The sequence below is a fragment of the Callorhinus ursinus genome, unplaced genomic scaffold (assembly GCF_003265705.2).
Source record: "Callorhinus ursinus isolate GAN/ISIS: 27379988/994484 unplaced genomic scaffold, GSC_fseal_2.0 scaffold15, whole genome shotgun sequence".
NCBI lineage: Eukaryota > Metazoa > Chordata > Mammalia > Carnivora > Otariidae > Callorhinus > Callorhinus ursinus.
The window spans coordinates 9165509-9191593 of record NW_027397077.1 but is presented as its reverse complement, the minus strand read 5'-3'; the positions used below and the strand labels follow the sequence as shown (position 1 = coordinate 9191593).

The following is a 26085-nucleotide window of genomic DNA, read 5'->3' as shown; positions in this document are numbered from 1 at the left end:
TCATGTGGTAGTTCTATATTTACTTTCTGAGGAACCAACACACTGCTTTCCAGAGTGGTTGCATTTTACTTTCCTACCAGCCAGTGCACAAGAGCTCTGGTTTCTCCACAACCTCACTGACTCTTGTGATTTTCTACTTTTCTGATTCTAGCCATCCTAATGGATGTGAAGCGATATCTCAGTGTGGTTTTGACTTGCGTTTCCCTAATGACTAATGACATAGCATCTTCCCACAAGTTTCTTGGCCATTTGTATTCCTTCTCTGGAGAAATGTCTGTTAAGCGCTTTGCCCAATTTTTAGTTGGGTTTTTTGCATTTTTGTTGTTGAGTTCTAAGAGTTCTTTCTATAGTCTGGACAGTAGATCCTTATACATGATTTACGAGTATTTCTTCTCATGCTATAGGTTGGCTTGTCACTTTCTTGATAATGTCCCTTTATGCACAAAAGCTTTTAATTTTGATGAAGCCCAGTTTATCTGTTTTTTTCTTATGTTGCTTGTGCTTTTGATGTCATATCTAAGAATTCCTTGCCAAATCCAAGTCCATGATGATGTTTGCCTGTGTTTTTCCTAGAAGTTTTATAATTTCAGCTCTTATATTTAGGTTGTTGATTCATTTTAAAAGTTTTAAATTTTCTGTTTATTGTGGTGAAATGGATACGACATAGAATTTGCCATTCTTAAAAAATATTTATTTATTTTAGAGAGAGCACGAGCAGGAGGGGCAGAGGGAGAGAGAATCTCAAGCCGACTCCACGATGAGTGCAGAGCCCAATGCGGGGCTCGATCCCACAACCCTGAGATCACAACCTGAGCTGAAACCATGAGTCAGATGCTTAACCAGCTGTGCCACCCAGCCACCCCAGAACTTGCCATTTTGAGCCACCTCTAAGCCTACAATTTAGTGGCCTTAACTACACTCACAATATTATGCAGCCATCACCATTATCTTCCAAAACCCTTTCATCACTCTAAGTAAACTTTGTACTCGTTAGGCAATAGTTCCCAATTCCTCCTGTTCCCAGGCCCTGGTAACCTCTAATCTACTTTCTGTCTCTATGAGTTTGCCTGTTCTAGATGAGTGGAATCATACATTATGTCCTTTTGTGTCTGGTTTATTCCATTTAGCATGTTTTTAAGGTTCATCCATGTTGTAGCATGTATTAGTACTTCATTCCTTTTTATGGCTGAGTAATATTCCATTGTTATGTGTATATCATATTTTGTTTATCCCTTCATCTGCTAATGGACATTTAGGTTGTTTTCACCTTTTGGCTAGTGTGAATAGTGCTGCTAGGGGTTATTTAACCCCTGTAAACATTGGTGAGTAAATATCTGTTTGAGTCCTACTTTCAGTTCTTTGGGATATTTACCTAGGAGTGAGATTGCCAGGTCATATGGTGATTTTATGTTTAACTTTCTGAGGAACCTGCTGTACCTTTTTTGAGTTAATTTTAAGTGGTATGAGGAGTGCTGTAATAAGTTGGAAGCATATTTTCACTCAGGCTGAAGACAAATGTTTATCCCAGGAGAAACCCATAGTCATTGGCCCCTTGAAGACACCAGCAAGTTTGAAAGGCTACACCTGCAAACCGGACATGAGCAATACCTCAGAATCGTTAGCCACCATCAGTAAAGTGAATATTGACATCTTACCTGCAGAAAGAAGGAATTCACTGAGCGATGACTTAGTTCGGGAGAATCAGCCAAGACACTTAGATGCCTCTAATGAGCTAGAAAGTAAATGCAGTATTTCTCAAGTGAAGGAGAAGCTGCAGGATGGCACTAAGCCCAGCCCTCAACCCAGAAACCTAATTCCCGCATGGTCCTCTGATGATGTCACTGGGGAAAGGAATGATCCAGTGAGACCTCTGCAGCCCCTCAACAAAGACCAAAAGCTGAAAGACCAGGTGAGTGAGATGCATGAGGTGCTGGTCTCAGAGAGAAAACTGGAAAGTGTGGTTACAAAGATGTGAGTTGTGTTGTTTATTGTGTTCTAATTGGCATTTTAGGAAAACCAGTTATTCTGTGTGCCAGTTTAAACATTACAGAAACCAAAGGATAGGACCCGCAGGATTCTTAGATGCCTTGTGCCCCACTGTAGGGTATTTGGTAGAAGCATGCTATCTGTATGTTTTCTCCCATTTCTTTGTCACTCTTCCTTAGGCCTCCACATGGATGGGTAGTTCTGCCAAGTAGGTAACATCACATTTTTTCTTGCGCTCGGAAAGTTAGTGATCGGTCTTATTTCTTAAGGAATAAAAAAAAGTATTTTATATGTTGGAACCAAAGGGGAAGGAAGAGAAGAAGAAAAGGAAAGGAGCAAAAGGATTTTGATACTAAGAGACTATTCTGAGTAAATTGAAAGGTTAACTTCTACTTGAACTTGGAAAGAAGTGTAAGTTAGATAAAACATGGCTATAGCTGAGGATTGGAGAGAAAGAACATTTGGTTACCTTTTCATTTTTATATGTAAAATAATCTAAAAATATATTTAAGATGTATTTTAACCATTTTTATAATCTAAAATATTTAAATTTGATCTATTAAATATATTTTTATATTTCATATCTTTAAGATATATAAAAACTATTTTATACATTTATATTCAAATGTTTAATTTTTATTTTTTTTTAAGAACTTATTTATTTGAGAGAGAGGGAGAGAGAGCGCGTGTGGGCATGCACAAGCAGGGGGAGAGGCAGGCAGAGAGAGGAGGAGAAGCAGGCTCCCCGCCGAGCAGGGAGCTGGACGTGGGGCTCGATCCCAGGACCCTGGGATCATGATCTGAGCCGAAGGCAGACGCTTAACTGACTGAGCCACCCAGGCGCCCCTATATTCAAATGTTTTAAATAAATTTTTGTTTTTGTGGAAAAGTCCAAGTATGCTCTTGTCATTTAAAGTCATTAGATTAAAGTCTTAAACTTTCTTTGGACACTGGAATTCTTAGTACTTTGTGGATAAAACTCTGTGTCCTGCTCGTTCTGCTTGGCTCTCAAATTATATTCAGGTTCACTTCTTTCATTTTCTTCTGTTTAGTTTTCTAATTCTTAAAGTACCAATTCAATGGTTTTTAGTATATTTGTAGAGTTGTACAGTCATCACTGTCTAATTCCAGAACATTTCCATAACCTTAAAAAGAAACCCCATACCCACTAATAATAGTTGCAATAATAATTGCTCCTTGGCCCCAGCCCCTGGCAACCATGTCTGTAAGGATTTGCCTATTCTGAGCATTTCACGTACAGGTATATCACCTCCTTGCAGGTTCAATTCCAGATCACCACAATAGAGCGGGTATTGCAATAAAAGGGTGTAAATTTTGGTTTCCCAGTGCATATAAAAGTTACATTTACACTACAGTCTAACCATCCTTCTGAATTTTCAGCAAGTCATAATCTGTTTGCTGGTGGAGGGTCTTGCCTTGAGGTTGATGGCAGGTGGTGGTTGCTGAAGGTTGGGGTGAGTGTGGCAATTTCTTTCTATAAGACGACAGTGAAGTTTGCCACATCTATTGACTCTTCCTTTTACTTACTTAGAAGCCATTGTAGGGTTATTAATTGGCCTAATTTTAGTATTGTTGTGTCTCAGGGAATAAGAAGGCCTGAGGAGAAGTGGAGAAATGGGGAATGGCCAGTCGGTAGAACAGTCAGAACACACATATTTGTCAATTAAGTTCTCCATCTCTTATGGACACAGTTTGTGGTGCCCCCAAACAATTACAATAGTAACATCAGAAATCACTGATTATAGATCACCATAACAAATACAGTACCATTGAAAATGTTTGAAATATTGTGAGAATTACTAAAATGTGACACAGAGACGTAAAGCCAATAGACTTGCTCATTGCAGGGTTGCCACAAACTTTCCATTCGTAAAAAAACCACAGTTATCTGTGAAGCATAATAAAGTGGAGCACAGTAAAATGAGGTATGCCTATAAATAGAATCATACAATTTATGGCCTTTTGTGACAGCTTCTTTTACTTAACATGATGTTTTTAAGGTTTATTCATGTTGTAGCATCTACCAGTATTGCATTTCTTTTTTTTTTTTTACTTTTTTTAAGGAATTTTATTTTACTTTTTTAAAGATTTTATTTGTTTATTTGAGAGAGAGAGAGAGAGGAGAGAGAGAACCATGAGCAGGGGAGAGGGGTAGAGGGAGGTGCAGACTCCCCGCTGAACAGGGAGCCCAATGTGGGACTTGATCCCAGGACCGTGGGATCATGATCTAAGCCGAAGGCAGACATGTAACCAACTGAGCCACCCAGGCATCCTTGCATTCCTTTTTAAAATGCCAAATAAATTCACTGTATGTATACACCATATTTTATTTGTCCATTCATCAGTTCATGAGCATTTGGGTTGTTTTCACTTTTTGGTTACTATGGATAATGCTTTTATGAACATTCTTTTTTTTTTGTTAGTGTTATAAACATTCTTTTTATTTATTTATTTATTTATTTATTTATTTATTTATTTATTTGAGAGAGAGAGAGAGAGAGAATGAGAGAGAGAGAGCACATGAGAGGGGGAAGGGTCAGAGGGAGAAGCAGACTCCCTGCTGAGCAGGGAGCCTGATGTGGGACTCGATCCTGAGACTCCAGGATCATGACCTGAGCTGAAAGCAGTCGCTTAACCAGCTGAGCCACCCAGGTGCCCAGTGTTATGAACATTCTTATACAAGTTTATGTATGGACATATGTTTTCAGTTCTCTTGGGTATATACCTATGATTGGAATTACTGGGTCATATGGTAACTCTATGTTTAACTTTTTGAGGAACTCTAAGACTGTTTTCCAAAGGAACTACATCATTTTACTTCCCAACAATATATGAGAGTTGCAATTTCTCCACATCCTCACCAATACTTGCTATTTTCTGGTTTTTTATCTAGTTATCCTAGTGAGTGAAATGGTATCTTACTGTGGTTTTGATTTGCATTTCCCTAATGACTAATGATGTTCAGCATCTATTCCTGTGCTTATTGGCCATTTGTATACCTACTTTGGAGAAATATCTATTCAGGTCCTTTTTTCCCCCCTAAGATTTTATGTGTGTATTTATTTGAAAGAGCCTGCAAACTGGGAGCAGAGGAAGAGGGAGAGAGAATCTCAAGCTGACTCCATGTAGAGCATGGGACTCGATCTCATAACTTTGAGATCATAACCTGAGCCAAAATCAAGAGTCAGCTGCTTGGCCAGCTGAGCTACCCAGGCACCCCAGAAAAGAACGTTTTTTAAAAAAATGTAAATCAGGGGCACCTGGGTGGCTCAGTCGTTAAGCGTCTGCCTTTGGCTCAGGTCATGATCCCAGGGTCGTGGGATCAAGCCCGGCCTCGGGCTCCCTGCTCGGTGGGAAGCCTGCTTCTCCCTCTCCCACTCCCCCTGCTTGTGTTCCCTCTCTCACTGTCTCTCTGTCAAATAAATAAATAAAATCTTTAAAAAAAAATTAAATTGGGAGGGTATGTGCTATGGTGAGTGCTGTGAATTGTGTAAGACTGTTGAATCACAGACCTGTACCTCTGAAACAAATAATACATTATATGTTTAAAAAAAAAAGAAGAAAATAGCAGGAGGGGAAGAATGAAGGGGGGGAAATCGGAGGGGGAGACAAACCATGAGAGACTATGGACTCTGAAAAACAAACTGAGGGTTCTGGCGGGGGGGATGGGTCAGCCTGGTGATGGGTATTAAAGAGGGCACGTTCTGCATGGACCACTGGGTGTTATGCGCAATGAATCCTGGAACACAACATCAAAAACTAATGATGTAATGTATGGTGATTAACATAATAATAAAAAATGTAAATCGAAAACATCAGTAGTTTCGGGTTAATAACAATCTGAGTAATTAAAATAATTATTTATTTTGAGGGTGCCTCCTGGGTGGCGGCTCAGATGGTTAGGCATCTGCCTTCAGCTCAGGTCATGATCTCTGGGTCCTGGGGTCAGGCTCCCTGCTCAGTGGGGAGCCTGCTTCTCCCTCTCCCTCTGCCTCTCCCCCTGCTCATGCTGTCTCTGTCTCTCTGTCGCAAATGAATAAAGATCTTTATTTAATCTTTATTAAATATCTTTATTAAATTTTTTAAAACATATATATATAATTATTTATTTTGGGGCACCTGTGTGGGACAGTTGATTAAGTGTCCAACTCTTGGTTTCGGCTCAGGTTGAGATCTTGGTTGTGAGATGGAGCGCCGCCTCAGGCTCTGCACTGAGCATGGAGCCTGCTTGGGACTCTCTGTCCCTCCCATTCATGGTCTCTCTCTCATTCTCTCTCTCTCTCAAATAAATAAATAAATATTTTTTAAAAAGTAAGTACTTATTTTTCTTTGGGAAAAGAGAAAAAAAAGCCAGGATATGTGGGTAACTGATGTCAGCACTTTGTCTTTGCCTCTCAGCACTGCAAATGAGCATGCATCTTGAGAAAGACACTCCTCCTTCTCATTTCCAGTTATAATTTTACAATAGTTTGGCCATTTGGAAGTTCAAAAGACTATTTCATTATTCTGTTTTCTTTTTTGTTTGTTTCATTTTATTATTTTTAAGGATCAAGTTGCTGGTGAATGTGTTATGGAAAAACCAGATAGAACCCACCCAGGTTTACAGTCACAGAGTTCCGGCTCTGAGTCTTTCCTCTCTCGACAGCGACGACAGAAGAAAAGAGAACTGCCTGAGCACAGTGGGGAAGAGAGACAGGTAGGCCAGCAGAGAGCTCTGTGGAGTAAGTCATTATTCTGCTGCTTGGGAAATAGACTTCATTTAGAATGATTAGCAGTTTCCAAAAAGGCACATAAGAAATACAGGGAACATATGGAGAGGGGTGGCAATGGGGAGATGCTAACTATTAGTTTTCAAATCTCAGTGAGTTAGAAATAGAGTAAAGATTTTATCTTCCCCAGCAAAAATGAACAGGTCATCTTGAGAGTTAAGGGAACAAGCTAACAAAGAATAAATCTCTTATCCCTGCCTGTGTTATACTGATGAATAGTTTCTCTCTTCTGCACAAAATCATGTTGACACCTCATTTCTTGAAGTGACTTTCATAAGCACACTCTCTGTAAGCTTCTTAGATGGTCATTCACTTTTGGCAGAGTTTCTTTCCAATAAAGTGCAATGTTTTGAAGTTTTTGAGAGCAAATCATTAACAAATACAAAGGAGACTTACTGGTGGGGGAACTTTGGAGGTGGCTGTATAGGAAATTGATAATTTCCCACCTCCCCCTTTTTAATTATTTAAGTTCCAGGAGGCTGCTCCTCGACTTTTGCCTTCTCTTCCCACTGTTGGAAAAACGGATGTCACATTAACACAAGAAGATGCTGAAAACCAAAATAGAGTGGCCATTGGGTCTGCTGTGAGCTGTTCAAGGAGCAGGGAGGTGTCATCATCAAAGGTTTGTGGGAGTGTATATTGGATTTTTTTCAACCTTCTTATAAAATTTTTTGGTTGTAAAAATCCTGCATATGTTGTGAGGTTTTGTATTAAAACATCTTACCTGGGGTGGGCTGGGTGGCTCATTCGGTTGAGCCCAATGAGGGGCTCGACCCGAGGACCCTGGGATCATGACCTGAGCCGAAGGCAGATGCTTAACAACTGAGCCACCCAAGCACCCTAAATACATAAAATCTTAAAAACAAAACATCTTAGCCCTGCCTTTTGCCAAACAGCAGAGGGACAAAAATTGTTATTCTCAGCAGAAGCTTTTATTGAAGTGGATGGAATATAGTTCCAGGGATGGTCACTTCCACTTAATTAAGGAAACTAAGTAGATTCTGAATGTAAGAAATGCAAAATTTTTCATTTGCCCTTCCAAAAATGAGTACTTCCCAGAAATGAGGGTTGTGATCATTCCTAGCTAATAGTTGTAACCGTGATGTGGACTGGTTTCAAACAGATACTCCTTTAAAGACCTGTGCAGGGCCTTTCCTATAGTGCTGGATGATACGTCAAACTTTGCAGTTGTTAGAAAAATAGTGAGTAGGGGTGAAAGTAATTAACTCTCTTTAAAAGGATCGACCATTATCAGCAAGAGAGAGGAGGCGACTAAAGCAATCACAGGAAGAAGTGTTCCCCTCAGGTAAAGTTTTCTCTTTCCTTCATCTATTGGAGGTTGTTGGTTTGGCTTATGGATATAGCCTTGGTTCTGATTGTGAGGTGTGAAGAATTTTCAGCATCAGTGATCCATTTGGGAAACAGATTTAGAAGAATTTTTGAAATTTCTTAGGCCTTTAAAAAAAAATCAGCATAGGCTGTTGGGTCTGGAAATTGTATTATCAGGGGAAGAGGATATTAAAAAGAGAGCAAGAGGACTTTGAGTGGCATTAACTCCTGGAAGATTTCAGACAGGAAATGGAGTGAACGTTTGTTTCCATGTTCAGATTCTGCTGGTCAGGAAGCGCTATCTTCTCAGAAACAGAGAGACGAAGCTGGGAGAATGGTGCTGCCCTGGGCTGATCATCCTTATTTCTATAATCTAAAGACAGCACTAGCAGTTTCTATTTATTGAATGATGTCTCAAGCATTATGGGAAGTATTTTAAGAGCGTTATCTCATCTCCTGTTGACGGTAACTGTCAAAGAAAGGCAGCATTATCTGCATTTTGCAGCTGAGGACACAGAAGCTTGGAGAGGTTACATAACTTGACCAGGGTCACAGAGCTGGTGGACCTAGAACTGAGGTTTAAACTGAGGTGTCAGACACCAAGAGTGATGATGAATATGCTGAGTTACTGCTAGGCTGGCACTTGCTGTAAAGCCCTCTTCTGTTGAGGCCAGCCCACCACAAACAGTTGCTGGGGGTGCTCACTTTTTCAGGCCCTTCAGTGAGGAGAGCTTCTCGGAGTGCATCAGGGCCAGGGAAACCACAAGAAGAAGGCCAGCCCGCCCCTGCCCGATGGTTGTCTTCCGACTGCACTGTTGCTCAGGTACATTATACAGTCCTACGGAAGAGGGGGACAGGTCTGTATCAGGCAAGCCTAATACAGTAAACCTCATAAATGCCAGCTCCATTGATTTCTGGGACAGCATTGCCTTAAGTTATATTTTTTCACCTTGATAAGGAAAAGAACTGGTGAATAATAACTAAAAAGATTATTTTTCCTCCATTAAAGGAAGGAGTGTTTTAGGTGCTCTTATAAGCAGTTGGCAGCTTAGTTACTATCTTTTTTAGGTAGTCTTTAAAACAGGACTTCCAAAAGGCTTCCACTAGGCAACATTTTGCTTATTCTGCTGTGTAACCAATATACCTGCCTACCTGGCCAAATTTTAGTCTCATTTGCTTATCTTTGCTCAGTTTCCTGTTTGTGTCAGAGTTCCTTAGCTTCTCACCTAGGGACGATGCAGGGGCAGCATCTAGTGGCTAAATGGGAAGTTGCAGGTTTTCCAACCCATGTTCATTTTCTGTGTAATGATACCTGGGGAATAATTACCATTTTTCTGTATTGGACTTTCTGACATTATTTCTAGGAGCATATAATTATTTTAAAAAATAGAAACTTCCTGTTCTTGAAAGTAAGGAAGATTTGTTGCTTTAACAATATTCTATGAATAAGTTGTTTCACTAATCAAGATATTCCTCTCCATTTTCTAAAGTTGTAAGGTTTGCATATAATTAAATCAAGTAATCCTTTAAGGTATTTTAACGAAGAGTCTCAGATATAAGCAAACTGAGGTTGCTTTTATTTAGGTGGCATTTTATCTAGCTTAAAATTCCTTAGGTTACTAGCCCTCTGCTTAGGAGTTGGAGTACCAGAACTATTTGTGTACTTCTGGAAAGGAAATTTCTTCATAGCTGAGACTTTCCAGGGCCTTGTAAAACTTTACCTTAATGTTCTTCAGGGTTCACTTGTGAACTTTATGGGTGAACTGGGATATCATTTGAGTAAAGTAACTTCAACTTTTAGATCATTAGCTTCTCCTGTCAAATTGGACCCAAATGCACACTGTATCTAGACATTGCATCTAAGAGTGTTGCGTGTGTTATGTTCTGGTTGTGTTGTCCTGTGGAATTTTGTTTTTCCAAACATTAAAGGAAAGGAAACTCATCCACTGTCTGTCTGAGGATGAATTAAGTTCTTCTACAAGTTCAACTGATAAATCAGATGGGGATTCCAAGGAACGGTAAGGTTCTTATTTTTCTGTCTCCTTTCATAAACAGTTTCTATTTTGTTTAGTCCTAAATGTTTATTCAGACCTGTAGTGCTGCCATCGGTAACATTATAAATGGGTTTTGGTACATGTTAGAGCTAAAACTATCTCTTCTAATGAACACATCTGATTTCATTCAGAATTCTTACAGAATGTCTTCTTAGATCTATGGTTTATAGTTTTCATCAGATTTGCAAAAATTTTGACCATTACTTTTTCATAATTTTTTTGGACTCTTGCCTTCTTGAGGATTTTAATTATGTCTATATTAGATTGTTTAAAGTTGTCTGATAGCTCACTGATGGTGTCTGTGTTTTTTATACTTTTTTTCTGTTTCATTTTCATAGGTTCTACTGCCATGTATTTGGGTTCACTAATGTTTTCTTCTGCAGCATCTAGTCTGCTCATCCTATCTCATGTTTTCATAACAGTGTATTTTTTAATTTCCAGGAGTTCTATTTGGGTCTTTTTATAACTTCTGTGCCTCTCCTTAATATATTAATGCATTCCTCTACCTTGGACATGTGGAATATATTTATAATAACCACTTTAATGTCCTTATCTACAAATTTTATCACTAGTGTCACTTTGGGGTCTGTTTCTATTAACTGATTTGTCTTCATAAATGTGTGTTATTTTCCTGCTTCTTTGCATGTCTGGTATTTTTGACTGGATGCCAGACATTGTCAGTTTTATCTCATTGGGGGCTGGTATTTTTTGTATTGCTTTAAATATTCTTGAACTTTGTACGTGGATGTAATTTACTTAAAAATAGTTGGGCAGAATTTATACATAGAACCTGGGGCTTCTTTCTGGTCTCTCTTTTCTAAGATTTCACTCTCACTTTCTAGTGGCTGTGGTTGTCTTGAACTCTGTCCTTTGGTTTTGCAGGCCAGAAAGACTGTGGGTTTTCTGTTGTACTTTAGTGGCCTATAGCCTGCCCTTAGGCTAAAAGTTGTTGACGCTCCTCCAGAACCTGCCTCCAGGTTTTGTACATTCTCCATTGTCTTCACATACTGGATTTTTGTATTTTGTTGAGTTTATACTTATTTATGGAAGGGTCTGTCTGTAAGAGCTTACTTAGCTATTTAGAAGCAGAACTTCCTAAATGTTGTTTTGTATCTAATTTTTTAATGAAAAATTCTCATAAAGCCAATGAAATCACAGGGGAATTTTTTTTTTTTCTCCAGGAAATGTCATACAAATGAAATGAGTGACTTGGTGCACTTGATGACTCAGACCCTAAAATTGGAGTCTAAAGAGAGCTATGAAGATCTCCTGGTTCCAGAGCCAGTGTCAGAATTTAAACTTCATCGGAAGTACCAGGATACGCTGATACTTCATGGGAAAGTTGCAGAAGAAGCTGAGGACCTCCATTTTAAAGAGCTACCTTCTGGTGATCAGTTTATTTTTTTACAGCAAACTGGAGAGCATGCTTATTGGAGAAATGTGTCACACCAAGAAGATAATGCTGCCAAAATTTTTTTGCTTTTTTATTATTTTGTTTGGATAGCTCCATAAAAGACATATCTTGTTTTATGCAGCAAGTTGTGTTCCTGGAAAGTTGCATGAAAGTTGTTTTCTTTAAATAAATATAAATGCATGTTTGGATTTTTCATGTGGCTTTTCTTGAAATTAGACAGTTGTGGATTTTAGGTTTAGGAGGTGGAAATGAGATATGAAGTGTAAGTTCATATATACATTCGTCGTCACTTTAAAAATATATGAAGTTATTAAACCCAACTCTTGTCAAAGTGAAAAGAATCTTAATATGACAAGATTTTTTTAAAAAAACATGTTCTTCACGTTGCTGTGGTGAAAGTATTTATTTTTCCCTATCTTTGTGAATTGCTTTTTAGCTGTTATGCCAGGTTCTGAAAAGATCAGAAGAATAGTTGAAGTTTTGAGAGCTGATGTAATCCAGGGCCTGGGGATTCAGCTTTTAGAACAGGTGTATGATCTTTTGGAAGAAGAGGATGAATTGGAGAGAGAGGTGAGTGTCCCATCAGCTGTGTCAGCTGCTTATGCTATACAATTCTTTTTAACAGACTTTTGAAATATAATTAACATACTGTACATTTCACCCATTTAAAGTGTACCATTTGGTGGTTTTTAGTATGTTCACAGAGTTATATAGCCATTACCACAACCAATGTTAGAACATTTAATACCCCCAGAAGAGACTCTACTCATCACTCTCCATTGTCCCCCAAGCCCTCCACCCTTAAGCAACCACTGATATTTCTATGTCCATAGATTTGCCTCTTCTGGACATTTCATTTAAATGGACTCATACAAAACATGTGGTCTTTTGTGATTGGCTTCTTTCAGTTAGCATAATGTTTTCAAGATTCATCCATGTTGTAGCATATATCACATTCTTCGTTGTTTTATATGGTCAGATAATTTTCCATTATGGCTATACCACATTTTGTTTATCTGTTCATCAGCTGATGGACACTTAGGTGGTTTCCACTTTTTAACTATTATGAATACTGCTGCTCTGCACATTTGTTTTTGTGTGGACATGTTTTCATTTGTCTTGGGTATGTACCTAGGAGTGGAAATTGCTAAATCATATAGAAAGTCTATGTTTAACATTTTGAAGAACTGCCAGACTGTTTTCCAAAGTAGCTGTACCATTTTCCATTCCCATCAGTAATGTATGACGGTTCTAATTTCTCCACATTCTTGTCAACACTTGTTATTGTCATCATTTTGATTATAGCCATCCTAGTAGGTGGGAAGTGATACCTCATTATTGTTTTGATTTGCTTTTCCCTAATGGGTAATGATGTTTGCATCTTTCATGCACCTATTGGTCATCTGTAGATGTTTTTTAGAGATGCATCTATTCTGACCTTTTACATATCTTAAAATTATTTCTCTTTTTATTGTTGAATCGTAAGAGTTGTTTATATATTCTAGATACAAGTCCTTTATCAGATACGTGATTTACAAAAGTTTTCCTTATTCTCTAGTGGTGTTTTCACTTCCTTCATGGCATTGTTTGTAGCACAAAAGATTTTAATTTTGTTGAAGTCTAACTTATTTTTTGTCATTTGTAGTTTTGGTGTCATATCTAAGAAGGCTTTGCCTAACCTAGGGTCTTGAAGATTTATTCCTATCATTTCTTCTAATAGTTTTATCATACAAGTTCTTACAAATAGGTCTATAATCCACTTGAGTTAATTGTACAAGGAAGGGCTTCATCTTTATTCTTCTGCATGTGGATATCCAGTTGTCCCAGCAGACTGTTCTTTTCCTACTGAATTGTCTTGACACCCTTGTTGAAAATCAGTTGACCATGATGTAAGGGTTTATTTCTAGACTCTCAATTATGTTCCAATCGTTTATGTCTCTATTTATGTCTATGCTACACTGTCTTCATTACTGTAGCATTGTAGTAAGTTTTGAAATCAGGAAGTGTTATTCTTCTAACTTTACTCTTTTTTTTCAAACTCTTTTGGCCATTATTTGCATTTCCATGTGAGCTTCAGGATCAACTTATTAATTTTTGTAAAAATGTCAGCTCAGATTTTGATTAGGATGCTATAGAATCATTCTCTAAATAAATTTTAGTTTGACTCACCTGACTTTTCTGCTTAAGGTTACTGTTATTATACTTAAATCTTATTTCTTTTTGAGAAATTCATTCTATATGCTCACCTATTTGAAAGTGAACAGTAAGGCATACTTATATTTATAGAACACAAACAACTCTATACCAATTTTTAAAAATTACTGCTTTTTCTTGTCTGATAAAAAGGTAGTAATAAATACATGGTTGTTGTAGAACATTTAGAACACACAGATTTAAAAATAAAAATCAGTGTAACTTAGCCCTCCGTGATTCCAGATTTTGTTGTCTATCATTACATAAATCGTAGTAACATTTACTACTACTAACACGGTTTTCTAAGCACTTTACATATATGAAGTCATTTAAATCTCCAACAGTCCACTGAAGTTGATACAAGTGACCCATTTTACAGAGGAAGACTGAAGCACAGAGAGATTAAATGAGTTGCCTGAAGTCACACTGCTAACAGTTGGCTGAACAATTGGCCTTCAGTGCAGACAATCTGATTCCAGAGCCCGTGTTCTCAACCACTGTTCTATACTGCCTTTTATTCTCTTATACATATGTCTGTGGTTTGCTGTGTGTGTACACATCCATCACATCCATATATGTATCATAGCCTTTTTTTAAGCCCAAACAGGATTAGCCTGTACACAGTTTGTAGTGTGTATTTTTCATATAATGCTACAACTGAGCTTAGAAGCACAGCCAGGTCCTTGTAGTAACAACCACTCTTGATCGTTCCTGTGCTTCTGAGGCCACTGTTCTTTTCCTGTTCTCCCTGGGCGAGTTCCTGAGTTCCAATCAGTTCATGATTGGGTCATGCAGACTATTCTCCAGTGAGTCAATTGCATTGCATCACACCTGCATTATGGAAACTTTCAGAGTAGTGCCTGAACAAACATTTTTTGACTAGTTATACTTTAAAAATATTTATATTTCTAGTTTTTTGGTGGTAATAACAGCAACAACAGTAAAGCCTTAAATTCCTAGAAATACAGTTGCTTCTCCACCAGTTTATTTTTGTCTTTGATACATTATCTTATTTTATTCAAATACCAGTCTGAACACACATGGTCCAAGAACACTCAAACCAAATATAAACAGATGTTAAAGATTGGTCTTTAAACATCATAACCAGTGATGTCACACTTGCCTATGAACTCACCAACATAAAACTACATCCACACCTCAGTGGCCACCAAACCATTCAGCAGAGCTTCCTTAACTGTGAGTTGTTGAAAGCTGATAGTTTGAACACTCTTGATAATTTTTTTCGAGCTCTGAATAGCTGTAGGAATCTCAGCAGAGATTGGTTGGAAGAACCAGCTCAGCCTACCCAAAATGTGGCCAGAGCTTTGAGTAAGTCACAGCAGCGCTGGGGCCTTCTCTGCAAGGTTATGGACAAACTGGGCCATGTTCCAGGATGGAAAGTCTGTTATCCTGGATGGCCACTACTGAATGTCACTTCTCCAGCAATTTAATAATAAATGATATTTAAGTGTTGTTTTAATTTTTTATTTTAAAATAATTTTAGACTAACTGAAAGTTGCAAAAAAGAATATAAAGAATTCCTGAATACTCCTCATCTATATTCCCTAATATTACTATTCTGCCACTTTTGCTTCATTAGTCTCATTCTCCATATGTATAATTATTTTTCTATCCAATTGTGAGAATGTCTTTCCACCTCTAAATTCTTCAGTGTATTTCCTAAAAACAAGAATATGTCCTTATAGGGGTGCCTGGGTGGCTCAGTTGGTTGGGTGTCTTGATTTTGGCTCAGGTCATGATCTCGGGGTTTTGGAATCAAGCCCTGCATCAGGCTCCACACTGAGTGTAGAGCCTGCTTGGGATTCTCTCTCTCTCTCTCTGGAAATAAATAAATAAATACAAAGAATATGTCCTTATATAACCATAGCTCAGTGATCAAATTCAGAAAATTAACATTAATACAATACCATTATCTAATTTACAGACCTTACTTAAATTTCACTAATTGTTATGCTGATACCCTTTATAGCGAAAGAAAAAAATCTTTCTGTTCTAGGATTCAGTAGATTCAACTCAATCAGGTTGAATTAAATTAAGGATTACCTTTTTTAATAGATTTAAGATATAATTCACATACCATGTGATTCACCCATTTTAAGTGTACAGTTCAGTGGTTTTTTAATATATTCACAAATACATATTTGTTGTCACCACAATTTTAAATATTATTGTCTCCTTAAAAAGCAACCTTGTACTTCTAGCTATTGGCCCTCTATCTTCTCCTTTCAGTTCTAAGGAACCAGTAATCTGCCTTTTCTGTATAAATTTACCTATTCTGGACATTTCATTTAATAGAATCATATAAAATAGGTAGTCTTTTGTGACTGGCTTCTTTCACTTAGCATGCTGTCTTCAAGTTTCATCTGTATAGGAGCATGTATCAGTACTTCATTCCTTTTTATGGCTGAACAGTATTCTGTTGTGTGGATATGCCACACAATATTTTGTTGAATCTTTTCATCAGGTGATGGACATTTGGGTTGTTTCCACCTTTTGCCTGTCGTGACTAAGTTTGGTATAAACATTGGTGTGCGCGCTCCTGTGTGGATTCAGTTCCCTTGGGTGTATAACTAGGAGTGGAATTGCTGGGTCGTATGGTAATTCTACATTTAAATGTTTGAGGAACTTCCAGATGGCTTTCCAAAGCAACTGCACCATTTTACATTTCTACCAGCAGCATAAGAGGGTTCTGATTTCTCCACATTCTAGTCAACACTTGTTATTATCTGACTTTTTGTTTATAGCCTTCTTAGCAGGTATGAAGTGGTATTCATTGTGTTTCCCAGATGACTGATGATGTTGAGCTTCTTTTCATGTACTACTTTCCAATTGTATATTTTCTTTGGCGGTATGTCTACTCAAGTTCTTTGCTGATTTTTAAATTGAATTATTTATATTTTAATTAATGAGTTGTGGAATTATATATTCTAGATAGAAGTCTTATTATCAAATATATGATTTGTAAATATTTTTACCATTCTGTGGGAGTGGTAGAATGTCTTTTTACTCCCCCCCCCCTTTTTTTTTAACGGTGTGAAATCCTTACCTTCATTTCAATGGGCGGCAGTGGTCGGGGCAAATCCTATTGGTCTGGGGGCAGCTCCAGGTCCTCCCTGTGGGTGCTGAGGTGCTTGGGGCTAGCCTCTCCTTTGTAGGCCCGCACCTTTGGGGTGCAATGAGTTTGGGCAGGGTCCTGCCCCCTGAATTTCTCCAGCTCCACCTTCAGCCCATCATTCACCTTGGGTGGCAAGTGCAGCTGCTGCTCCACCTCCTCTTCTTTTTACTTCCTTGATAGTGTTCTTTAAAGCACAAAACTTTTCAGTTTTGAGGAAGTCCAATTTATTTTTCTTTTGCTACTTGTGTTTTTGGTGTCATCAAAGAACCCATTGCCAAGTCCAAGATCGTATAGGTTTACCTTTAGGTTTTTCTCTAAAAGGTTTATAGTTTTAGTCTGTACATTTAGGTCTTTGATGTATTTTGAGTTAAGTTTTGTATATGGCTTGGAGTAAAGGTCCATCTTCATTCTTACATATGTGGCTATCCTGTTGTCTGTCATTTGTTGGAAAGACTATTCTGTCATCTGGTTAAAAAAAAAAAAGACCATATACACATGGATTTATCTTTAGACTCTCAATACTATTCCTTTAATCTGTGTTTGTCCTTATGCCAGTACTATACTGTCTTGTTAACTGTTGCTTTGTAGTGAATTTTGAAATCAAGATAGATGAGTCCTCCAACTTGGTTATTTTTCAAAATTGTTTTGGCTATTCTGGGTCCCTTACAATTCTATGAATTTTAGAATTTGCTTGTCAATTTCTTCAAAGAAGCCAGCTGGGATTCTTATAGGGACTGAATTGAATCTGCAGATTAATTTGTGGAGTATTACCATCTTAATAAATGACTTTTGATTCATGAACATGAGGTGATTTTCCATTTATTTAGATCTTAAGTTTCCTTAAACAATGTTTTACAGTTTTCAGAGTGTAAGTTTGGTATCTCTCTTGTCAAATTTATTCCTGCGTGTTTTCTTCTTTTTGATGCTTTGGAATTTTATATATTCATTTGGGATTGTTTATTGCAAATGCATAGTAATAAATTTGATTTTGAAAATCTTGACCTTGGGTCCTACAACCTTGCTGAGCTTGTTTACTGGGTTTAATATACTTTTTTTTTTTTTTTTGGTGGTGGTGGACTCCTTGGAATTTTCTATATATAATATCATGTCATCTGTGAATAGAGTTAGTTTTACTTTCTAGTCTTCTTTTCTTGCCTGTTGCCCTGGCTAGAACCTCCAGTACAGTGTTGAGTGGAAGTGGTGCAAGTGGACATCCTTGACTTGCTTCTGATCTAACAGGGAAAGCATCCAGTCTTTCACCATTAGGTGACTGTGGGTTTTTATAGATACCCTTTATCAGGTTGAAGAAGGTTCCTTCTTTTCCTGGTTTGTTGAGTGTTTTTTTGTTTTGTTTTGTTTATCAAAGAAGGTGTTGGGTTTGTCAGATGCTTTCTATTTTGATGATTATATGGCTTTTGTATTTAATGCTATTGACTATGTTATATTAATTGATTTTGGGATGTTAAACCATCCATGCATTCCTGTGATAAACCTCACTTGGTCATGTTATATACTACTACTTACATGATTTTGGAGTCATGTTTCTTATATTTTGTTGAAGATTCTTTTGTCTATATTCTTACAAGATATTGGTCTTTCGTTTTCTGTGATGTTTTTGGTTGTGTTATTAGGGTAATAATGGCTTCATAGAATGTGTTGGGGAGTGTTCCCTAATCTTCTATTTTTTTGGAAGAGTTAGTGAGTAATTGGTATTCTTTGAATGTTTGATAGAATTCACCAATGAAGGCATCTGGGGCTGGGCTTCTCTTTGTGGATAGTTTCTTGATAATGAATTTAGTGTCTTGTTATACTCAGATTGTCTGTTCTTCTGTTTCTAATTTTGTGTCTTACTAGGAATTTGTCCATTTCATCCAAGTTAACTAATAAGCATGTAATTATTAATAGCAATCCTTTTAAATATTTTTTATTTCTGTAAGGTTGGTCTAAATAACCAACAGTGTGTTGTTTAATTTCCATATATTTTTAAGTTTCCCCAATTTCTTTCTGTTACTTATTTCTAATTGCATTTTATTGTGGCTGTAGAACATATTATTTTTATCTTTTTAAATTTATTGAGCTTTGTTTTATGGTCTAGCATATGGTCTAACCTGGAAATTTTCCATGTGCACTGGAGAAGAATATTTATATTCAGCTCTCGTGGGGAGTATTTTTTAGATGTCTGTTAGTTGTAGTTTGTTTATAGCGTTGACCGAATAGCTTATTTCCTTGTTGATCTTCTTCTTCTTCTTCTTTTATTTTCCTTGTTGATCTTCTGCCTGGTTGTTTTGCCTATTACTGAAAGTGGAGTGTTATGTCTCCATCGATGTCATTGATGTCTCCAGCTGTTGTTGAATTTCTTCTTACCCTCCTATCAATTTTGCTTCATGTATTTTGGTGCTTTGATTCGGTGCATGTATGTGTATAATTGTTAGATCTTTCTGATGGATGGACTCTTTTATCACAAAATGTTCCTCTTTATCTCTAGTAACATGTCTGTTTCGAAGTCTGTTTTAGCTGGTATTAGTATAGCCACTTGAGTTTTCTTATGGTTGCTGTTCCGTGGTGTATCTTTTTCTGTCCTTTTACTTCCAGTCTGTTTGCACCTTTGATCTGTTATGTGCTTCCTGTCGGTACTGGATACGGCTGGGTCTTGTACTCTTCCCACCCTAACATTCTGCCTTTTGATTGGATTGTTTAATCCATTCATGTTAAATGTTAGGACTGATACAGTTGGACTCAGGTCTGCATTTTACTTGTTGTTTTGTATATGTCTCATGTTTTTTTGTTCTTGTATTTCTCCTTTACTGCTTTCTTTTGCATTAAGTGAATATTTTCTAATGTAGCATTTTAATTTCCTTAATTTTTTTCCTGTATATTTTCCATTTCTTTCCTTAGTGGGTGCACTAAAGCTTATCATATACCTCTTAAATTATCAGAATCAACTTCAGCTTTATTTTTTTTTTTTAAAGATTTTATTTATTTATTTGAGAGAGAGAGAGAATGAGAGATAGAAAGCATGAGAGGGAAGAGGGTCAGAGGGAGAAGCAGACTCCCCGCCGAGCAGGAAGCCCGATGCGGGACTCGATCCCGGGACTCCAGGATCATGACCTGAGCCGAAGGCAGTCGCTTAACCAACTGAGCCACCCAGGCGCCCTCAACTTCAGCTTTATACTCACTTAATTCCAGTGAGATGTGGCAATGGTTACTCCTGTTCTCTTTTTCCCTTTACGGTGATATCATTTTACATATCATACATGTCATATAAATGTTACAAAACCAATGTTACCTTGTTATAATTATTTCTTTATATGGCTTTATGTCTCTTGAAGTTGAAAGAGAGGAAAGTATATGTTTGTAGCTTTTTCTATAGTAACCTTGTTATTTATTTATTTCTGGTTCTCTTCATTTATTCCTGTAGATTCAGGTTACTATCTGGAGTCATTTCCTTAGCCTAATACACCTTTGCTGCTACCACCTCCTTTGTGGTGCTTTTGGCAAATAGATTACACTTCTGTATGTTAAAGACTCAACAATATATGATATAATGTTTTTAAAAATTAATTTTAAAACACATTAAGTTGTTAAATTTGTGTTATTATACACATGTTGCTTATTTAATTGTAGTAAAATACACATAATTTCAAATTTACCATTTTAACCATTTTTAAGTGTTTGGTTCAGTGACATTAAGTATGTTCCTGTTGTTGTACCAACATCACCACCATCTGTCTCTAATCTGAATTTATACCAGCTTACATTCAATAACATAAACTCTGCTGCTTTAAAGCTCTGTACCCACCCTTTTCAGTTACTGATGACACAAAATTACATCTTTATATATTGTGAGTCCAAAAATATAAACTAGTAATTGGCATTTTTAATGTATTAGTCTCTTAAATTTTGTAGAAACTAAACAAAGTTACAATAGTACTAACTTTTAGACTAATAATTTTTTGAATGTATCTATCTCTTAATTCATGTAGAAGACAAAAAGTGGAAGTAAACTGTTGTTACATAATACTAGCTTTGATAATTGCCCACATATCCCTTTACTGAGATCTTTGTTTCTTCATACAGCTTTGAGTTACTGTCTGGTGTCCTTTCATTTCAACTTTTTTTGTTTGTTTTAAAAGATTTTATTTATTTGACAGAGAGAGGGAGAGAACAAGCAGGGGGAGCAGCAGACAGAGGGAGAGGGAGAAGCAGGCTCCCTGCTCAGCAGGACCCTGGGATCATGACCTGAGCTGAAGGCAGACACTTAACTGACTGAGCCACCCAGGCGCCCGCTTTCATTTCAACTTAACAGGACTCCCTGTAGTATTTTTGCAGGCTGGGTCTGGTGGTAACAACTTCTTCATCTTTTGTTTATCTGGTAATATCTTAGGTTCTCCCTTACTTTTTCCTCTCAGTTTTATTGAGACATAATTGATATGTAACTTTGTGTTTAGGGTGTACAACATACTGATTTCTGTATATATTGCAAAATGATTACCACAGTAAGTTTGGTTAACATCCATTACCTCTCATAATTATAACAATTTTGTTCTTGTGATGAGAACTTTTAAGATCTACTCTTAGCAACTTTCAAATGTATAATACGGTATCATTAACTGTAGTCACCATGCTGTACAGTTACATCCCCAGAATTCATTTACCTTATAAAGTTTGTACCTTTTGACCACCTTCACCCATTTCCCTAACCACCCCCACCCCTACCTCTGGCAACCACCAATCTGTTCTCTATTCAGTTTTTTAAGATTCTGCATAAGTGAGATCATGCAGTATTTATTTGCCTTTCTGTTTGACTTATTTCACTTAGAATAATGCCTTCAAGATACATCAATGTTGTTGCAAATGGCAGTATTTCTTTTTCTTCCTCACTTTTGAAGGACATTTTTGCCAGATAAAAGATTCTTGGTTGACAGGTTTTCTTTCTTTCTTTTTTCCTTTTTTCTTTCTTTCTTTGTTTTCTTTTCTTTCTTTCCTTCCTTACTTTTCTTTCATTTTGAAAATACTGCCCAGTTGCCTTCTGGCCTCCAAAATTTCTGATCAGAAATCTGCTGATAATCATATTGGAGATCCCTTGCATGTGAGGAGTTGCCTCTTTCTTGCTGCTTTCAAGATTCTCCCTTTCTCTTCAGCTTTCAACAGTTTGATTATAATGTGTCTGGGTAGGAACTGTTTGTTTCAGCCTACTTAAGAGTTCATTGAGCTTCTTGGATGTTTATGTCTTTCTTCACACTTGGTACATTTTGGCTATTTCCTCAAATAATCTCTCTTCCTCTTTCTTCCCCTTTGGGACTCCCACTATGCATATATATTGGTCTCTTTAAATCCCCTGTAAGTTGCTTCAGCTGGAGGGGGTTTGTAACAGGGTTAGTGAGGGCTGCAACAATGGTCGCCTGCTTCTGTGTGTACACCTCTGATCAGAAGCCGCAGTCATCTCTCAGTACACAGATCCCCAGTACTTGGAGGACACCGTTGGTATTGCCTTCCCTGGCTCCACAAGCTGTGTGCAGGCTGCTCCAGAACATCTGCACAGCTGGGGGAGGGGGCCGGTGCTAGAAACTGAAATTGACTGAAATTAACCACAGTTTACCCTCCAAGCCTTCCCTGGGAAGTTGCAAGCCTTCAATAGACTGCAGAGTCCTGAAAGAGTTACATCAGGCATTCAGCCAGCACAGTTTTTGTCCATGTGAGGAGATGTAGTCCTGGTCCTTTCTGTCATCTTTCATACATACTGTATTGTGTATTTACTTTTTTTTTTAAGATTTTATTTTTTTATTTGAGAGAGAGAGAGACTGAGAGAGAGAACACAAGCAGGGGGAGTGGGAGAGGGAGAAGCGGGCTCCTGAAGCAGGCTTCCCGCTGAGCAGGGAGCCCGATGTGGGGCTCGATCCCAGGACCCTGGGATCATGACCTGAGCCGAAGGCAGACACTTAATGACTGAGCCACCCAGGCACCCCATTTACTTTTAAAATCAGAGAAGGGGCACCTGGCTGGCTGAGTCAGAAGAGTATGTGACTCTTGATCTCAGTGTCAGGAGTTCGAGCCCCCCATTGAGTATAGAGATTACTTAAATTTTTTTTTTTTTTTAAAAGGAGAAACTATGCTTTTATGTTGTTTTATTTGCATGAATTACTCTCAGGTGTAATCTGAAACTGGCGCCTGTAGGAACAGGAGGGCAGGGAGAGAGGGAAGGAAGAGTCAAGCACTCCAGATTGGTAGGTGGTAGTTTTAATAAGCAAGGGAACTTACATATGAGGCCTGTCATAGGCAGCCACAAGATGAGTAGATCTCCACACCCACCTGCCAAATCTCAAAAGTTCATGTTATATATATATATAGTATGTATTATATTAATTGGGTTCAATCACATGTACTGTCCAGACGGTCTCAACACCACATCATAATCTGAAGGTTTTGTCCTTAGGGCATCCTTTGGGAGTGGGGAAGGCAAATGGAATGCAGTTCCAAGGACAGGAGGGGATAGGGAACCTCCAGTTGCTAGGGTCAGGCTCACAGGTGAACCAGAGCTAACGTCCTCTCCATAACCGCGCCCCCCCCCAAAGTAGTGCTTTTTGTGTTTCCATGTAAATTTTAATTGTTGCCTGGGGTTTCTTACTTTCAGCTTGATGAACTTCCTTTAGTAGTTCTTATAAAGTGGTCTGCTAGGCACAGATTCTGTTTTTGTTTATCTGGGAATGTCTTTACTTCACCTTTATTTTTGAAAGGTAGTTTTACTAGCAGTGGGATTCTTGTTTGACAGTTTTTTTCCTCAAGTACTCTGAATATATTATCCCATGGCCTCCTTTGTTTACGTTAGCTGTTGATGTTATTACTGTTCCCTTGTAAGCGGTGTCATTTTTCTCTTGCTGCTTTCATGACTGTCTCTTTGCCTTTGGCTTTCAGCACTTACTTTCATGTATCTGTGTGTGCATTTCTTTGAGTTGATCCTGCTTGGAGTTCTTTGAGATTCCTGGATGTGTAGATTAATGTTTTTCAATACATTTGGAAGTTGTCAGCTATTATTTCTTTAAATAGTTTTTCTGCTCCTTCTCCTTCTGATGGTCCCTTTACATTTGTAGTTGGTGTGTGTAATGATGTCCCACATTTTTTTTTAAGCTTTTATTTTAGAGCACATGAGCTGGTGTAGGAGCAGAGGGAGAGGGAGAGAGAGAGAGAAGCAGACTCCCCACTGAGCAGGGAGCCTGACATAGGGCTCAGTCTCACAACCCAGAGATCACGACCTGAGTCAAAATCAAGAGTCAGATGCCTAACTGACTGAGCCACCAGGCGCCCTAATGATGTCCCACATTTTTTTTTTTTAAAGATTTTATTTATTTATTTGAGAGAGAGAGAGAATGAGAGATAGAGAGCACGAGAGGGAAGAGGGTCAGAGGGAGAAGCAGACTCCCTGCTGAGCAGGGAGCCCGATGTGGGACTCGATCCCGGGACTCCAGGATCATGACCTGAGCTGAAGGCAGTCGCTTAACCAACTGAGCCACCCAGGCGCCCGATGTCCCACATTTCTGAGGCTGTGTTCACTTTTCTTCATTTTCTTTTCTGTTTCTTGGATTACATAATCTTTATTGATCTCTCCCCAGCCCACTTACTTTTCTTTCTGCCAGTTCAAGTATACTGCTGAGCCCCTCTGGTGAATTTTTCATTTGTTATTGTACTTTTCCACTCCACAATTTCCATTTAGTTTTTCTTATAATTTCTTTATATCAGTATTCTCAGTTTGATGTGACATTGACATCATACCTTCCTTTACTTAATTATGGTTTTCTTTAGTTCTGTGAATGGGTTTATAGTGATGTCTTTGCCTGTTAACTCCAGCATCTCGTTACCCTCACAGGTAGTACCTCTCTTGCCTGCCTTTTTTCCCCAGTGTATGTGTCATACTCTCCTGTTTCTTTGTGTATCTCATAGCTATTGATTGAAAACTGGACATTTCAGAAAGAAAATATATTGTTACAAGTCTGGGTACTGGCCTCCCCAGGGAGGGGGGTTGCTATTGTTACTTGCTTCTTTAGTGATTGGCTGGATTTTTTAGTGATGTCTCTTTTATCCCTTCTTCCTGTCCCCACAATGTAAGTCTGATGTTGCCTCTTAGCTGGCGAGGCCTTGGTTGTGTCCATAGCCACCTTGGAATGACTGGCTTTGGCAGAACTCTTTTGACTCTCCCTTGCCCAAGTAGTTGTTAAGGTTTTTTTAGTTGCCAGTTGATGGCTCTCGTTTCCAACAATGTCTTGGGGCATACATTGCTCCACAGACTGATCCAATAAAATTACGGCTCCTTTGAACGGATGGGTCCCAGGGTCAGTGTTTGGAATCTGTTTTGACCCCGGGGGCTCATCCCAACTTCTTAGTTGTCTCCATCAAAGTAGGTGGCCCATAGTTTAGCCTGTATATCCAGTGAATTTATCAGTCTCCTAGTTGCCATTCACCACTACTTCCCGTTTTTGAGAGCACTTGTAGGCTTGAATTTCTCCACTGTGTTCTTTTTTTTAAGATTTTATTGATTTGACAGAGACACAGAGAGAGAGCACAGATAGGCAGAGCAGGAGGCAGAGGGAGAGGGAGAAGCAGGCCTTCTGCTGAGCAGGGAGCCTGATGCGGGGCTTGATCCCAGGACCCTGGGATCATGACCTGAGCCGAAGGCAGACGCTTAATGACTGAGCCACCAGGTGCCCTTCTCCACTCTGTTCTAAACGAGGTCAGTTCATTAAGGAAAAGATTTGGTGCTGTTTTAGGTCTTGCTTCTCGCCCAAGGCAAAATCTCTGAGCACAGCTGGGAGTGAAGACAATAGTATACTTGTCTGGGTGATAGCCCTACTTTAGAAGCTCTGTGCAGGTGAAGGGCCTCTCATCTTCTTGGCATACTTCACCCAGCATGGAATCTTCACATTATGGTCTGGGGCAAAGGTGACTGGGGCCCCAGTATTTTCACTGGCCCGGCTCCCAAGGTACAGCCTCCATCTTATAAGTCCAACCTGGTGTAAAAAGGAAGTTCCCACCTCTTGGATGTACTCTCTCAAAACTTATCCTTAACAACAGATATTGGGGGCAGGATGAGATATGCTGATATTCTGCCCTTCCCAGGAAGATTGCCTTTCCACTAGGAGCTGGTGGAAAGGGAGCCTGTGTTGTCGGCTTCAGTCTGGTATAGACTTTTCG

The 26085-nt window shown here is 38.4% G+C and overlaps 1 protein-coding gene across 7 annotated transcripts in view; it reads left to right on the top strand.

Moving 5' to 3' along the window:
- Positions 1-26085, top strand: part of NEK4 (NIMA related kinase 4) — a 37960-nt gene that overhangs the window by 8808 nt on the left and 3067 nt on the right. For 6 of the 7 annotated variants that reach the window (XM_073901347.1, XM_073901348.1, XM_025885132.2 and 3 more), the window contains 8 exons: positions 1505-1909; positions 6554-6703; positions 7246-7398; positions 8016-8082; positions 8819-8928; positions 10035-10123; positions 11341-11546; positions 12010-12143. In XM_073901347.1, the coding sequence (XP_073757448.1) occupies positions 1505-1909; positions 6554-6703; positions 7246-7398; positions 8016-8082; positions 8819-8928; positions 10035-10123; positions 11341-11546; positions 12010-12143 (1314 nt within the window). The remainder of the gene's footprint in view (positions 1-1504; positions 1910-6553; positions 6704-7245; positions 7399-8015; positions 8083-8818; positions 8929-10034; positions 10124-11340; positions 11547-12009; positions 12144-26085) is intronic. The other variant, XM_073901345.1, reaches the window with a different exon arrangement.